Source organism: Aulonocara sp. 'chitande type north' Nkhata Bay, linkage group LG3, assembly GCF_057382095.1.
Source record: "Aulonocara sp. 'chitande type north' Nkhata Bay isolate Kocher_YH1m ecotype deep benthic linkage group LG3, A_spYH_male_GT1.1, whole genome shotgun sequence".
NCBI lineage: Eukaryota > Metazoa > Chordata > Actinopteri > Cichliformes > Cichlidae > Aulonocara > Aulonocara sp. 'chitande type north' Nkhata Bay.
The window spans coordinates 22695202-22713450 of NC_141346.1; the positions used below are offsets into that span (position 1 = coordinate 22695202).

The 18249-nt window shown below is 40.6% G+C and overlaps 1 protein-coding gene across 1 annotated transcript; it reads left to right on the forward strand.

The window, feature by feature from the left end:
* The first annotated feature begins 217 nt into the window (after positions 1–217).
* Positions 218–8494, forward strand: LOC147334604 (butyrophilin subfamily 1 member A1-like). The gene is made up of 6 exons (XM_086273351.1): positions 218–271; positions 1889–2004; positions 2218–2559; positions 6670–6957; positions 7049–7168; positions 7286–8494. The coding sequence occupies exons 2-6, from the start codon at positions 1905–1907 to the stop codon at positions 7861–7863; spliced, it is 1428 nt and encodes a 475-aa protein (XP_086129477.1). The 5' UTR covers positions 218–271; positions 1889–1904; the 3' UTR covers positions 7864–8494.
* Positions 8495–18249: the final 9755 nt, after the last annotated feature.

Here is an 18249-nt window from a genome sequence, read left to right on the forward strand (position 1 = left end):
GTCCAGGTTGAAAGATTTTACAAGAACAATCTCAGTCCACAGGCTATAACACAAAGGCTCTCTGGCCTTAAGTACTAATTGCCAGGGTACCTCCTCTCTGTGGAGAAACAGCTCTACACAGAGGTGGTACATAAGGCTGGAAAGAGGGTAGGACACGTCCACGCAGGCAACACAGCCAGTAAACTCTAAAGGTACAGATCAATGATTAACAGATGAGGTCATTTCAGTGGACTTTGACAGAGAAACTGACTGCATCCTGTGACTGTGCGAGGCAAGTAGGCTTTAATAATACTTTAAATTTCATTTAAAATGATCAGTAGGGAAATGATTGGTTGCATAAAATGCTTTTAATCATTTGTTCAATCTGTCCAAACCTTTTAGTCTGTTGTTTGTTTTCTACATCTGACCGAGTAAATATGGAGTGTCACGGTCCTGGGTCGGTGACCCAGTGTATGAACTTTTGTTTTATTATTATTATTAATCCGTGATTTCATTGTGGTTTATGATTACTTGTGTTTTGGTTTCTGTTTTGTATGTCATGTCACTGTTGTCTCTGTGCTCCGTGGTCCCTTTGTTCAGTGTGAAGTCCTTGCCTCTGTCGTGTGTTTCCTGTTTTACTTTGACGGTCCCTTGACCCATGGCAGTGTTTCTAGTTTTACGTCTCCCCGGTCTCGGCTGTTTAATTAGTGTCATCTGTGTTTCCCTCCTGGCCCTCATTCCCTCGTTTACTCCTTGTATTTATTGTCCGTGTTTTCCTCCGAGTATAAGTACCCTTATACTCGCCTGTGTGTTCTGTTCACAGTTTTTCCGGTTTGGTTTTATTTTGACTTGTGCAAGCAATAAAGCTTAGGTTTTTTGAGTTTAAGTTTTACATCCTGGAGTCTGCTTCTGGTTCCTGCCTTCTGCACACAGACCTTGAAAGGAGGATGCAAAAGTGCTTGAAGTCATGTCATATGATATTGTGACTGGAGAGCTAGGGGAAAGTAGACCACAGAAAAAAAGTTGATATAAATGTGTATATAAGATATATATGAGTGTCATAATATTTAATATGTTTTCTCATTGGTACATTTGATATGCAATATAATATTTTACAAATGAAGTATCAATATTATATAAATATGGCACAGGCACTGCCACTCTGAGAGTGATTTATCAACAGCATATCAAGCTGACTGTGTGAACCATGTAGCCTGGACTTAACTGTTCAGCCTTTGTAGTGTTTTAAGTTGTTATACCCCTGAAAAATACATGTATGGAGAATTATAACTGAGAACACATTCTACAATTTTAGCATCTGTGTCGTATGATCATCCAATTAAAGCTGCTGTCTGAAACTCACAGACCGGGGGCCTCTTGCGGCCCACGTCACCCCTACTTGCAGCCCGTATATTGAAGAAATATAACGCAATTTGGCCCTTGAAGTCACTTTTTTGTTAGGGAGAATTTGTTTGTTGCTGAGTGCAATGTCCAAATACATTCTTTTAATTCAAAAAATTAATTCATATGAAGGCAATATGAGCAGAGAGTACAAACATGTTGAGGGATTGGCTCTGTTGGTTCAATGAGAGAGGTATTTGTAAAGAAAACAATTTTCACTAGCAGTCAGAAACTAATGTGTACACTTATGTCTGCATTTTTAATTTTGTTAAATACGAACAAAATTATAGCAGAAGTGCTGCCACGCGTCTGGCCAGAAAAAGATTTGTTTTCAATTTGTTTATTTGGTAGTTGACACACACACAATGACACAATGACAGTTGCCTCAATATGTTTTATATGTCTACAATTGTGATGTGAAAAGCCAAATCATAATTGTTTATAGTGATTATTTGTATGATTAATGTGCAATTTCTTTATGATTTTTTTCCCATATTTTTCATTTCAGTCTTCAAACTTCTACAATGTTTTGCCTGAAGGACGGACGTTGCTGTAAGATGCCACTTGGGGCCATCTGTGTCTTTCTTTTTCATCACTCTATTTTTTTCTTTCAGTTTTGTGGAGGTAAATAAGTCTTATGTTCATGAAGTTACACAAATTATACAAAACATCGAAGTCTATTAATTACACAGATATTTATGTTATTGATTAAATATCAGCCGTTTAATTTATGTCATAGAGTAAAACAGCAAATTTAAAAGAGTTACATCACCTGGGCTTCCGAACCTTTTTTTTTTTTTTTAACATGTTTAACACGTATTTGTAATTTTCCTTTAGGTGTGTCTCAGGTGGTTGGTCCATCTGAGCCAGTTGTGGCAATAGTTGGTGATGACACTGTGTTACCATGCCATCTGGATCCTGCTGTGAATGCTGCTGATATGACAGTAGAGTGGACACGATCTGACCTCACACCTAAATTTGTGCATGTTTGGCGTGACGGCGTGGAGCTCGTGAATAAAAAAAATGAAGCCTACATGGAAAGAACATCCCTACCCATTAACAACCTGAAGCTCGGAGACATTTCACTAAAACTCTCCAAAGTGAAACTGTCAGATAGGGGATCATACAAATGCTTCATTCCTGCCCTTAGTGGACAAACCACTGTTGAGCTTGTTGTTGGTAAGTGGAGATATTGTCCTTGTACAGAAAGGTCAAAATGATATCTGATGTTGAAAATCATCAGTCATTATTTAGTTTAGAAAAAGTACAATGATAGTAGTAAAAAATCATAAGGGTAAAATAAACATGTTATGCTGCACTATCATTTAACACATACATGCAAAAGAACATACAGAATAACACTAAAATCAAACCAATAACAATGTGCATTCAGTGTAGAGTCAATATTTGTGCTCAAAATGATGACAAACTGAAAAGAAAAATCTACACATCATCACTGAAAGGGAAAATTATTCATTTCCATTTTTAGATGAAGTGTTTTCTCAGCTAAAAGACACACTGTGGCCTCTTTATTCTATTTTACAAAGTGAGCCAATGTTTATTTAAATCAATTTCCACAAACATTTTTGCTCTAGTTTTTTTTTTGCATTCTGTTGTTTTATTACATATATATTGAATCCATTCAAAATTATTGTTAACAATTAAAACAAATGAATTCTTGCTGTTGCATTAGTACTGGAATAAATTTAGGAAAGGTTCACTCATAAATTAAAGATAGCTTGTAATAATAAGTCAAAGACAGCTGCAATGAATGCAATCAATAACAATATCAAAAGTGGTGTCTTATTTTGTTTTATTGTAGTTAGTGTTGGTAAGGTGGCACCATTTATCAAATGGAAGTACAAAGGTAGCTGATAAGCAGTTTTAGACAATGTGTTAGGTCCAACATTAAAACTACTTGATTAAAAGGGTCTTGGTGCTGCTTGCCTGGTCAGAAGAGATTGCTCTATTGTTTGGGCTGTCCTTTTTGTGCCTGAGACAGGGATATATAGGCAGGAAATCATTTGGCTTCTGATGGTTGTGGCATGGCCATTTGAGGACAGGGCTTGTTGTATTCAATTCAATTCCATTTTACTTATATAGTGCCAAATCACAACAACAGTCGCCCCAAGGCGCTTTATATTGTACAGTAGATCCTACAATAGTAGATACAGAGAAAAACACAACAATCATATGACCCCCTATGAGCAAGCACTTTGGCAACAGTGGGAAGGAAAAACTCCCTTTAAACAGGAAGAAACCTCCAGCAGAACCAGGCTCAGGGAGGAGCGGCCATCTGCTGCGACCGGTTGGGGTGAGAGAAGAAAAACAAGATGAAAGACATGCTGTGGAAGAGAGACAGAGATTAATAGCAGATATGATTCAATGCAGAGAGGTCTATTAACACATAGTGAGTGAGAAAGGTGACTGGAAAGGAAAAACTCAATGCATCATGGGAATCCCCCGGCAGCCTACATCTATTGCAGCATAACTAAGGGAGGATTCAGGGTCACCTGGTCCAGCCCTAACTATATGCTTTAGCAAAAAGGAAAGTTTTAAGCCTAATCGTGAAAGTAGAGATAGTGTCTGTCTCCCGAATCCAAACTGGAAGCTGGTTCCACAGAAGAGGGGCCTGAAAACTGAAGGCTCTGCCTCCCATTCTACTTTTAAATACTCTAGGAACAACAAGTAGGCCTGCAGTGCGAGAGCGAAGTGCTCTAATAGGGTGATATGGTACTGCAAGGTCATTAAGATAAGATGGGGCCTGATTATTTAAGACCTTGTATGTGAGGAGCAGGATTTTGAATTCAATTCTGGATTTAACAGGAAGCCAATGAAGGGAAGCCAAAACAGGAGAAATCTGCTCTCTCTTTCTAGTCCCTGTCAGGACTCTTGCTGCAGCATTTTGGATTAGCTGAAGGCTTTTCAGTGAGTTTTTTGGACATCCTGATAATAATGAATTACAGTAGTCCAGCCTGGAAGTAATAAATGCATGAACTAGTTTTTCAGCGTCACTCTGAGACAGGATATTTCTAATTTTAGAGATGTTGTGCAAATATAAGAAGGCAGTCTTACATATTTCTTTAATATGTGCGTTGACATATCCTGGTCAAAAATGACTCCAAGGTTCCTCACAGCGTTACTGGAGGCCAAGGTAATGCCATCCAGAGTAAGAATCTGGTTAGATACCATATTTCTAGGCTTTTCAGGGCCGAGTACAATAACCTGTTTTATCTGAATTCAGAAGCAGAAAGTTAGCGGCCATCCAGGTCTTTATGTCTTTAAGACATTCCTGCAGTTTAACTAATTGGTGTGTGTTATCTGGCTTCATGGACAGATAGAGCTGGGTGTCATCTGCATAGCAGTGAAAATGTATGCTATGTCTTCTAATGATGCTGCCTAAGGGAAGCATGTATAATGTAAACAGAATTGGTCCTAGCACTGAACCCTGTGGAACTCCATAATTAACCTCAGTGTGTGAAGAGGACTCTCCATTTACATGCACAAATTGGAGTCTATTAGATAGATATGATACAAACCACTGCAGTGCAGTACCTCTAATACCTACAGCATGTTCTAATCGCTCTAATAGGATATTATGGTCAACAGTATCGAATGCTGCACTAAGGTCTAGCAGGACAAGCACAGAGATGAGTCCACTGTCAGAGGCCATAAGAAGATCATTTGTAACCTTCACTAAAGCTTTTTCTGTGCTGTGATGAGCTCTGAAACCTGACTGAAACTCTTCAAATAAGCCATTCCTCTGCAGATGATCTGTTAGCTGTTTGACAACTACTCTTTCAAGGATTTTTGATATGAAAGGAAGGTTGGAGATTGGCCTATAATTAGCTAAGACTGCTGGGTCTAGAGATGGCTTTTTGAGTAAAGGTTTAACTACAGCCAGCTTGAAGGCCTGTGGTACATAGCCGATCATTAGAGATAGGTTGATCATATTTAATATCGAAGAATTAATTAATGGCAGGACTTCTTTGAGCAGTTTTGTAGGAATGGGGTCTAAAAGACACGTTGATGGTTTGGAGGAAGTAATTATTGAAGTTAACTCAGAAAGATCAATTGGAGAAAAAGAGTCTAACTTAACATCAATGGTACTAAGAGTAGCTGTAGATAATATTACATCTGTGGGATGATTATTGGTAATTTTTTCTCTAATGATTAAAATTTTATTTGTGAAGAAGTTCATGAAGTCATTACTAGTTAACGTTAAAAGGATGGTTGGCTCAAAAGAGCTCTGACTTTTTGTCAGCCTGGCTACAGTGCTGAAGAGAAACCTGGGGTTGTTCTTATTTTCTTCAATCAGCGATGAGTAGTAAGATGTTCTGGCTTTGCGGAGGGCTTTCTTATAAAGCAGCAAACTATTTCTCCAGGCTAAATGATGATCCTCTAAATTTGTGACACGCCATTTCCTCTCCAGATTACGAGTCATCTGCTTTAGGGTACGTATTTGAGAATTATACCACGGAGTCAGGTACTTCTGATTTGAGGCCTTAGTTTTCACAGGAGCTACAGTATCCAGAGTCGTACGTAGTGAGGAGGTGAAATTATTAACAAGATAATCGACCTCTGTTGGAGTAGCGTTCAGGTAGATGCTCTGCTCTATGTTGGTACAGGGCATTGAAGATGATAACAGTGGGTGGATTATATTCCTAAACTTAGTTACAGTGAATGAATACTCTATCATATTATTATCTGGGGAGTTTGAAGGATGGGTTGACAACAAAGTCATTCCTGTTCCTTGAGTGGTTTTTGATGTATGCAAAAGGAAAGAAATTATAATCTGTTTTTTGTCCTGTCTTCTTCCGCTCATCATCGACCAGTTATGGCAGATGGCTGCCGCTCTCTGAAGCTGGTTTTACTGGAAGTTTCTTCATGTTTAAAGGGAATTTTTCATTCCCATTGTTGCCATGTGCTTGATCATAGGGAGTCATCAGTTTCTCTTTATTATTGAAAGGTCTCTACCTTGCAATATAAAGCACCTTGATTTGACTGTTTGACTGTGATTTGGCACTATATAAGTAAAGCTGAATTGAAGTGAAATAAAAATAAAGCAGTCGGTAGTGCATTACAACTGCTTGATTGTTTATATGTTAAAGAAGCCCCTAAATGAATGTCAGTACCTTATGTATTGACAGCAGGGCAGGTCACTATTCAGTGGTTCAAATATGATTGGTGTAAAAGTAGTCAATACATTTCCCAGAATTTTAAACTTGGCTCTTTGGTGACTGTAACTGGTAGCAACAGTAATGTGTTTTCTCTTTTCCTAATCTTTAGGTGTAGTTTCATCACTTATCATCACTTTAATGAGAAATAGTGAGGACAGTAGTAAAGTGGTGTTACAGTGTGAGTCTGCAGGCTGGTATCCAGAGCCTGAGCTGCTGTGGTTGGACGGTGAGGGAAACCTCCTCTCTGCTGGACCTACAGAGACCCTCAGAGGTCCTGATGACCTCTATACTGTCAGCAGCAGAGTGACTGTGGAGAAGAGACACAGCAACAACATCACCTGCAGAGTCCAACAGAGGAACACCAACCAGAGCAGAGAGACACACATACATGTTCCAGGTAAAAAACAAGTTATTTAGTTATATTTTTTTTGTTTGTTTGTAAAATTGCTGCAGGCTACTTGTTGATATTCTGTGTGTTCTCATTACAGGTGATTTATTTAATCCTCCATGTAGTTCTGCTGGTCACATCATCATAAGTGTTGTTGTGACAGTCCTGCTTATTCTGGCAGTTGTCTCTGTTGTCTGGAAATATCGTTCAAAACATCAAGGTACAGTTTTTTGACTAAAAACGGAAATAAAGTGACTAAAAAAATCATCCATTATTTATTAAAGAAAGACAAAATAATGTATTTCTGTCAATTTAAATGACTTTTTTTGTACAACAGGAAGAAAGACAAAAATTTCCACTGATCACAGAGAGTGTCAGCCCCTCACTGAGAAAAAAAGAGAAGCACTGCATCTCACAGAAGATAGTACTGACACTGTCGACTTTGATATGGAACAAGAAAACCTCAACACTTGTTTTAAAGAAGGAAAGGAAGACAAATTTCATTTGATAATGGTGGTTCAATTTTTAATGAGTCATAAATGTGACTTAGAAAATGATATTTATGAACTGAAACTGAAACTGCTCGAGCTACAAAAACAGCATGATGAAAATCAGAGTCAGCTGGTAAACAATATTAAACAAATAGAACAAAATGAAAAAACATCTGACAAAATAAATGAAGAAGAGGGTATTGAAACAGAAACTAATTTTGAAACAATGAAGGAAAACCTTGAAACAGAAATAGAGGAAAAGGAAACACAAAGAAAATCAGTGTTGTATGGGATTGATGTAATGACAGAGAAGAAGATAGAGTTAGATGACACTTTATACAAAATTCATACACAGAAGGAGAAAATAGAGAAGAGGAGAAATGAAGTTCAAATACAGTTCCAATCAGGCAATTCAGAGGCATAAAAGTGAACATTAAATAACGCTCACATTATTCATTTAAGCATTCATTTATCACAGTTAAAAAAGTAAGACATTTACAATCTCTAACACAGCACTACAAGATATATTACATGGATGAAACCAAATCCAAAACAGCAGCTATAGTAGAGACGATATGAATTGCACTTATTTCACAGAAGAGAGCCTGTCATCACCATTTTTAACACAACAGCAGAAATTGGTTGAGAGACCCCAGTGACACAATTTTAAATGAACTTCAGTGACCTCTAGTGGGCATATAATTTATGATAACTGCATATAAGGAGAAATGTGTTTCAGAGCCAAAAGACAGTTGCGCTCTTTCAGTCACAAAGAACATTACAGTGTTATTGTTCCATTTTAATAAAATTCTAATAATAATATAAACCAAACATTAGATCATTTTACATATTTGGTGCCATGTACCAGTCCATACATATACTTTTTTTTCTTTTTTTTCTTTTTATTGTCTTTGTTCTTTTTTAATGTGCAAGTTATTTACATTTTATATAATATGAGATAATAATCAGATTTCTGACTGTAACTTGTCTTTCTAAATTCCCTACAAGTGTGTATTTCTTTTTTGTTTGGTGAAAAAGAAATCAGTTTTTGTTGTAAAAATATTAAGCATGCCATTAAAATCTTTAAAATGTGTAAAAGAAAAAGAAGTACCTTATCAGGAGAATTAACTTTATTTGCAAAATACATTTAGTAAATATACAATTACTATTAATTGTATACATTTATGGCAGTTATGATCTGTCACATGATGGCTTTAGGAAAAGTATAGAGTAGACATGAGAACAGAATCTAAACACAGGCTAATATAAATACTAAGGGAGGAAGGACTACAATCACTAAGAACTAAAGAAAACCAAAACCATGACAACAATAATCAAATAATATAATTACAGAGTCTGAAACACAAATACTGGGTTGCAGACCCAGTACCGTGACATCTTCTCCTCTATTGTTCTTTCCCTCTCCTTCTGTTAACTCTCTTCCTAATTTCTCTTTCTTTCTCTTTGCTGTCCTCCGGTCCTGTAGCAGCGATACAGAAAGAAATAACATATTCAATAAAATTCTGTAAAACAACGTCAGCAATTCAGATGAGACTTTAAAATATGTAATTTTCCTTAAAAGGAACAGTCTTTGCTGAACTTCTTTGGTAGTGACATCAGCATGAGGCTCAAAACACAGTCAAAACAGTTTGTGGTCAAGAACAACCCCTAAATGCTCAATATCAGCAGCTTTAATAATAGTAAGGTGATGAACTAAAAGAAGACTTCCTGAAATCAATAATCATGTCTTTTGTTTTTGACACATTTAATGAAAGGAAGGACTCATCACACCAAGCCACAAAATCTTCTACAACCTGCCCATGGCCTGTCTCGTCCCCCACAAAAACACTAACGATCACTGTGTCATCAGCAAACTTTACGATGTGTCTGTTAGTAACACTGCTCATTCGTATACAGAATTAAAAGAAGGGGTGAGAGACGGCAACCCAGCACATCAGAAAGTACATGGTTCACCTTCATGCATTGTGAGCTGTAAGTGAAAAAGTCTAGCTCCCAACTAATCAGACTAAGATCGAGCTTAAGGTGGTTATAAAGCCCATCAGCAAGTAAGGTGGGCTGAATTGTGTTGAATGCTGACGAAAAGTCAGTAAATAATAATCTTGCATGAGTGTTAGGGCCCTCAAAATGCTTACACAAGAAATGCATGAGTGTGACAACAGCATATCCCACACCTCTTCCTGCTGGAACAATGATTGGATTATTCCAAATCTTTGATACTGTCTGTAACTCTAGGGAAAGTGAAAGAAATGTGATGAAAAATCCCACTCAACTGATCAGCACAAGTTTTCAGTACCTGCCCACAGATGTTGTCAGGTCCAGGACTCTTAATCTTAGTGTGTCTAAAGACATTAACTACACCCCTCTCCTCAGTACAAAATGATGAGGGAGTAGTAGTTTTTTTTTTTTTTTAGTGTACTCGTCTCCATAAAACAATCAAGATTCTCAAAATAAAGATAAAAACTATTACAATTATCTGCCAAATGTTTGTCAGAGGTAAACCCATCTTAAGAAATGTTACAGTGACCCTTAGTTTGTAGCCCTTAGATGGTTTTCATACCACACCAAGCTCTGTTAAGGTAATTACTACTCATTTCTGCTTCAATCTTATTTTTATATCTCGTCTTCTTTATTACAGCTCTCACCTCCTTCCTTAATGTCCTCATAGTGGAAACGTCATACTCATTAAAAGGAATTTTCCTTTTAAGAATCAGATTCTTGATGTCTTTGGAGATCTGAAGAACGTAGTGCAGGTCCAGCCACAGACTTATATTCCTCCTTAATTGATCCATAACACAAATCCAGCGTTTTGTTATGCCTTGTAGGACAGGTGAAATATAATTTTTTTAATTATATTGTAGTCTTAAGAAATTATGTTCAGTGATCTCTTAAGATTACAATTGTTAAAATCACCTAAAATAAGAGGAGGAGGAGGCTAGAGGCTAAGATCAAGGTAGCACGGAGGGAGGTAAGCCAACTATCGGAGTTGCAGAAAGGCGCGATGAGGAAGGTGCCTAAGAAGTACAGGAAGCTGTCCCTACATGAGGCCTTGGAAACTACCAAGCAACGACTCACAGCCTTGGCCAGCCGCTTGAGGAGGTACACCAGAAAGATAGAAGGCAGGAGAATAAACCAGCTGTTCTCCACGGAACCAGCCAAGGTGTACTCTCAGTGGCAAGGGAACAATATGAGAACAGCACCACCAAGGCTGGAGGCAGAACAATACTGGAAGAGCATATGGGAGAAGGACGCAACCCATAACGGCAATACTCAGTGGCTAGTGGATCTGAGGGCAGACCACAGCGACCTCCCCGAACAGGGTCCAGTAACCATCACAGTGGCAAATATCCAAGAAAGGGTCTCCAGTATGAAGAGTTGGACAGCACCAGGGCCCGACATGGTTCACGCCTACTGGCTGAAGAAGCTGACTGCACTCCACCAGCTGCTAGTTGACGAGAGACACCCGGAATGGCTTACCGAAGGCCGGACAGTCCTGATCCTCAAGGACCCCCAAAAGGGACCGGTCCCCTCCAACTACCGACCAATAACCTGCCTCAGCACCACGTGAAAGCTCCTGTCAGGCATCATAGCGGCTAAGATGAACAGGCACATGGGTCAATACATGAGCGGGGCACAGAAAGGAATGGGCAAGAATACCAGAGGCACAAAACACCAGCTACTGGCAGACCAAGCAGTCAGCCGAGACTGCAGGACCAGACTGACCAACCTGTGCCCTGCCTGGATTGATTACAAGAAGGCCTATGACTCAATGCCCCACACCTGGATCCTGGAATGCCTAGAACTATATAAGATCAACAGGACCAGGGGTAGGCAACCTTTCTGATGGCGAGTGCCATTTAAAATTTCCTCAGAAGTCAGTGTGCCATATGATTGCATTAGCAATAAATTTAATAACGCTCTATATGAACAGTTACACAATATATAGAACCACTTTATAGAATTATATTTGTTTGCAGATGTTGGCAGCTATCAGCGAATAGTTATCATCTATTTTGAAACAAAAAGACACTTTTTATCCATAACAGCAAATGAACTGTACAACGGAAAATACAAATGCTATTTATAGTCTCCTCACAACAATGATAAGAAAAATAAACTGAGCCAATATGGCATGTCTGTTAATACAAAGACACACATGTTAATGTGATCTTTGGTCTCCCATTCAGAGACACAGGTCTCCGAGTGTCCAACATTCAGACGGCTACCTGAGGACTCATGTGAGAGAAAATCTGCTCACACAGATATGTAGAGCCAAATGCTTTCAATAAGGCCTCTACAATGTTCTGAAGACAGTTAAACTTGTCAGGTATTGATGTCCAGCAGGTGAAAATGCAAGCTCCATGAACACGCACATCTATTGATTCCAGCTGCTTTGATGTTGCATTAACTGGCATTAACTCAGCCAGTTAATGCGAGACAAATCTAGCTGCTCATTAAAGATTTCTGGTTTGTTCAGAAAATCAAACATTGGTCCATACACCAGAAAGTCCCAAAAATCCATTGTGTCTCGAGTCTACAGATGTGTCCGTGTATTTCCGTGGTGCTGATGCTGTGCTGAGCGGAAAGCTCCTGAAGCTTTTGAAGTGTCGGAATGTGGAAAGCTAAAAACGTCCCTCTCACCAGTAGGCTAAGTTATTTTTAGCCAATTACAAGTTTAATCTAGTAGTTGGGGTTGTTAGCTAAGATACCGTCATTAAGACGAGGAACAACTAATGTGTCTATGCGAGCTGATTTGCCATTTATTTTTTGATGCACCTTCTCAGATTAATTCACTGCGTGTCGTGCCCAGGGCTGGACTGGGACAAAAAAACAGCCCGGGCTTGACTAGAGACCGGCCCACCAGGTATTAAAGCCATAAAGCCTTTGAATGAAAACAAACACTGTTGTGACAGTGATGTACAGTCTTGTTAGTATATGTATGATTTCTATACATTTTATGTCACATAAAAACGTTGGTTGTAAGCTTCAGATAATCACTTAATAACCGCCAGACATTTTAAATGAAAATAAGAAAGTATTTCTTTGTGTCCCTCTTTCCCTGCCCCACCTGGCCCCCCTGGCAGAACTTTGCTAGACCCGCCCCTGCACAGTTACTAGCCGTCAGCTACATAGAAAAGGATCCTGGTGTCATTTGTCTCTCAGAAACAGTTCATAACTTCCCTCCAATTTATTCATGTCACCTAAAAGGTAAACCTGTTTCTCCATCACCTGTTCAGCTCTGATGATCCAGTAAGGACATCTCCTGGTTTCATCTTCACGTTTCCCCTCTCACCAGATAACCAAACAGACATAATGACCAGCACTTTTTACAGCTGTGGCTCCAGCAAACCTCAGCTGATAGTAGAAAGTGATATTAAATCAATTCTAACAACAGCTGATCAAGCTTAAACATGCTGCTGTTGTTTAGCGTGACATCTGGCGCAAAGTGGGCGATAAACAAACGAGAGAGAAAAGCTGATCAGCTGATCATTGATCAGTTTCATGATTAAAGTAACAACAGGAGAGGGAGGGGAGAGAATGAGAGGAGAAGAAGAGGCAGCTTTGTAGCGTAATGGCAGAATAACTCCACATTTGTGTCTTTTTCCATCCTAGCTGAAGTCCGGGACAAGCTGCGTCCCTTCTCAGCTCAACACAAAATGCGTAATAATTTCTCTGAACGCGGGACGATTCCGTCTTTTTACGGGACAGTTGGCAACTCTACTAACTTACCTTATGAATAAAATAAAGTTCACTATCAGTAACACCATAGCACCGACCCAGCTGTATTGAAACTCTGTCATGCTAGCTAGTACGCAGCACAAATTATTGCAACTGACTGTAAAAAGTTAGCACAACGAAAATAAACTCCACCTAAACTTGGTTCATATCTGACCCAGATAGACTGCAGGTCATAACTTCTTACCTGAAGTCGGACCGGCGGCTGCCTCGGGTCTCTCCTCCTCCTGCCTCCCCTCTCCCTGATCCACCTGCTGGCCTCCACCACTTGCTAATGTTACTGAATCTGTGGAAGCTCCGCCATAGCCACCACCAAACAACTGAGTTATTTTTACACACCGGCCAGCATCTGGCCAATCCACCACCTTTCATTGTTTATACCGTTACAAAAAAGAAAAAAAAAAAGACAAATTATCGGGCCACCGAGCAAATGCCTGGTATGCCCGATGGCTAGTCCAGCTGTGTGCAATATACTCACTCAAATGAGCAATCCTATTTATCCATATTGTATATTCTGTATCTATATATGTGTATATGTGTATATATGGTGTATTTATGCTTACCGTATTTTCGCAACTATAAGGCGCACATAAAAGCCTTAGATTTTCTTTAAAAAGTGCGGCGCGCCCTATAGTGCAGTGCGCCCTGTGTGTTGTAAGGAGGACGTAGTAGAGAACACCATGAGAACGCTAAAGGGTGAAGTGTGGGCGTTGATCGTATATACCGGGACAATCGCACATACCTGTATAAAAGGACAGGTAGGTGCATTATGCGGAACATCGTTGTTTTAACAACCCTGAAAATGGCAAAGAGACACGCTTATGAAGCACAGTTTAAACTGAAGGCCATCAGCTACGCGGAGGAACATGGAAATTGAGCAGCCGCGAGAGAATTTAAGATTAATGAATCGATGGTTCGCAAGTGGAGGAAGGTGGAAAACAAGCTCCGACAGGTCAAGAAGACGCAGCTGAGTTTCCGCGGACATAAGGCGAGGTGGCCCGAGTTGGAGGAAAGACTCGAGCAGTGGATCACTGAGCAAAGAACGAGTGGGAGAAGCGTTTCGACGGTCACCATTCGACTAAAAGCGGTTTCGCTAGCAGAAGAAATGAAACGGTGCCATTTTTCCATCCGGACCAGGACTACGGTAGCGCAGCAACTTCCAGCGGATTATAATGAAAAGCTGGCCATCTTCTGCTCCTACTGCAGCAAACACATCGCCGACAAACACATCCAGCCCAGCCACATCACTAACATGGACGAGGTGCCGCTCACTTTCGACATCCCGGTGAGTCACACTGTGGAGAAGAAGGGGACCAGCACGGTAGCGATACGCACAACGGGGCACAAAAAGTCTTCTTTTACTGTTGTGCTTGGCTGCCATGCTAATGGACAGAAACTGCCGCCTATGGTGATTTTTAAGAGAAAGACTTTGCCTAAAGAGAAGTTTCCAGCAGGAATCATCATTAAGGCAAATGAAAAGGGCTGGATGGATGAGGAAATGATGAAAGACTGGCTGAGGGAGGTGTATGTAAGGAGACCAGGTGGTTTTTACAACGCATCGCTGTTGATCTGTGACTCTATGCGTGCCCATCTCACAGCCGATGTGAAAAAACAAGTGAAACGAATGAACTGTGAGCTTGCTGTCATTCCGGGAGGCCTGACAAAGGAACTCCAACCGCTGGACATCGGTGTGAACCGGCCGTTCAAAGTAAGGCTGCGAGCGGCGTGGGAGCGATGGATGACCGATGGAGACCACAGTTTCACTAAGAGTTACAGGTACGCCACAATTTGCGAATGGATTGTAGATGCTTGGGCTAATATGTCTGCTGGCACTGTTGTTCGAGCTTTCGCAAAAGCCGGCATCATTTCCGAGGAGCCGCACGGCACGGAAAGTGACTCTGACGGTGAAGAAAGTGAACCTGGCATGTTTGATGGAGATTTAGCGCAGCTGTTCAATTCAGACACAGAAGATGAGGACTTCGATGGGTTTGATTGATGACAATTACCGGTAATAAAAATGTGAGTACCAAACTCAGTTTTGCTCCCGCTTTATTTTTAAACACGCATACTTGTATGCGCCCTATAATCAGGTGCGCCTTATGTGTGTGTTAAATACAGTAATGGCACACATAACTGAGACTGCGCCTTTTTGTACGGTGCGTCTTATGGTCGTGAAAATACGGTATATCCTTACTCTCATTCCCCTTAATGTATCTGTAACATGCAACTTCTTTCGGTGCTTTGCTACTGGAAACTGAATTTCCCGGAGGAACCCACCCAAGGGATTAATAAAGTTTCATCTAATCTAATCTAATCTAATCTAAGCTATGGTCGTGCCATCAGATAACCTGTTCAGGGTTGCCGACCCCTGAACAGGACCCTGAGAGCCTTCATCAGGAACTCAATGGGGATGTGGTGGACAACAGTGGAGGCCAACCTCAAGCCCATAGCACAAGTCACCATCAAGTGCGAGATCTACCAAGGAGATGCTCTGTTCCCACTGCTGTTCTGCATAGGCCTGAACCCCCTCAGTGAGATAATTGACAAGACTGGCTACGGAATGGAGCAGTTGTCAGCCACCTCCTGTACATGGATGACATCAAGCTGTATGCCAAGAGTGAACGAGACATTGATTCACTGATCCACACCGCCAGGATATACAGCAATGATATCGGAATGTCGTTCAGACTGGAGAAGTGTAGTCGGATGATAACAAAGAGAGGGAAGGTAGTCAGAACTGAGGGGATCAAACTACCAGAAGGCAACATTGCAGACATAGAGAACAGCTACAAGTACCTGGGGATCCCGCAGGCGAATGGAAACCACGAGGAGGCCGCTAGGAAAGCTGCAACCACCAAGTACCTGCAGAGGGTCAGGCAAGTCCTGAGGAGTCAGCTGAACGGTAAGAACAAGATCCGGGCTATCAACACCTATGCCCTGCCCGTGATCAGGTACCCTGCTGGGGTAATAGGCAAAAGGAAGAGATAGAAACCACTGACATCAAGGCAAGAAAGCTCCTTACCATGCATGGAGGGTTTCACGCCAAGTCCAGCATCCTGAGGCTGTACGCTAAGCGGAAGGAGTGAGTGTCAGCACCACAGTCCAGGATGAGACAAGGAACATCCACGAATACATCACGAAGATGGTCCCAACTGACCGAGTGCTCAGTGAATACCTCAGGCAGCAGAAACCCAAGAAAGTGGAGGAAGGCAAGGAACCATCATGGAAGGACAGGCCCGTGCACGGTATGTACCACCGGCAGATAGAGGAGGTGGCTGATATCCAGAAATCCTACCAAATCAAAACAAATAAAAAGCATGATTTAAAATTGATTAAAACAAGCAAACAAACTAACTAACTAATTAACAAACAAACAAACAAAACAGTATATAAAATCAAAACAGATAAAATCAGAACAGTAGATAAAATCAGTAGTTAAAATGTTAGTTTTGAAATTTAAGCTTAAAAGTGTGGATTTGGTGCTTTATTCAAATGCAGCTGAGAACAGGTGAGTCTTCAACCTGGATTTAAATAAACTGAGTGTTTCAGCTGATCTGAGGCTTTCTGGGAGTTTGTTCCAGATATAAGGAGCATAAAAGCTGAATGCAGCTTCTCCGTGTCTGGTTCTGACTCTGGGAACTGATAAAAAACCGGATCCAGATGACCTGAGGGATCTGGAAGGTTCATACTGGGTCAGGAGGTCACTGATGTATTTTGGTCCTAAACCATTCAGAGCTTTATAGACCAGCATCAGAACTTTAAAGTCTATCCTCTGACGGACAGGCAGCCAGTGTAAAGACCTCAGAGCTGGACTGATGTGGTCCACTTTTTTGGTCTTAGTGAGGACTCGAGCAGCAGAGTTCTGAATGACCTGTAGTTGTCTGACTGATTTTTTAGGTAGACCTGTTTTACTGTTACAGTAATCAAGCCTACTAAATATGAATGCATGGACTAGTTTTTCCAGGTCCTGTTGAGACATCAAATCTTTTATCCTTGATATATTCTTGAGGTGATAGAAAAACACATTAAGACAATAACAAAATCAGCTTACTAAGTTTAGCTCTGCATCCATCACTACACCCAAATTTCTCGCCTGGTTTGTGGTTTTTAGGTGTATAGATTGAAGTTCTCTGGTGACCTGTAATCGTTTTTCTTTAGCGCCAAAGACTATTACTTCAGTTTTGTTTTTGTTTAGCTGGAGAAAATTGTGGCACAACCAGACATTAATTTCCTCAGTGCATTTACCAAGAGCCTGTACAGGGCCTCGGTCTCCTGGTGACATTGTGATATATATTTGTGTGTCATCTGCATAGCTGTGGTAGTTTATTTTGTTGTTCTTTATAATCTGTGCCAGTGGGAGCATGTAAATGTTAAACAGAGGGGGTCCCAAGATGGAACCTTGGGGAACTCCACATGTGATACTTGTCTGCTCAGATGTGAAGTTACCTATTGATACAAAGTATTTCCTGTTTTCTAAGTATGTTTTGAACCAGTTTAGTACAGTTCCTGAAAGACCTGCTGTTAAGTCTAATTGTTGAATGTTGCCATTGTGTTTCTTAAATTTGTACAGTCTTAGTTCAAGCAGTAGGATCAAAGCCATTCCTTTGATCCTGACCACCTCTCCAACCACTCTGTGCTGGGGGAGGTTTTATTGTAGATACATCCTATCTGAAAGATCTGTTTCTTTTGATGTAAACTTCCTGGGTTTACGACCCTTTGGTCAGCAGGAGGTCTGACACACACACACACACACACATTCTCACATAACACACACACACTCAGTGTATACATTTACATACAGTGCCTTGTCTTTGTAACCAAAGGGGGTTGCAAGGGGAGGTGTTTTGTAAACTATTGTTTGATGTTTGTCAATAAAAGGCAGCGAGAGGAGGCCATCATCGGGGTCATTGTCGTGCTGGACACAGATGAGAGGCCTCCCTTGCGCAAGTAATGGATCGATCGACTGTCTTGTTTTCTTCATGATGAATAAGTCTCTAGAATTAGCGGGGCTTGTGGAAACACAGACCCAACATTTATTTGGTCCTCGAGCCGGATC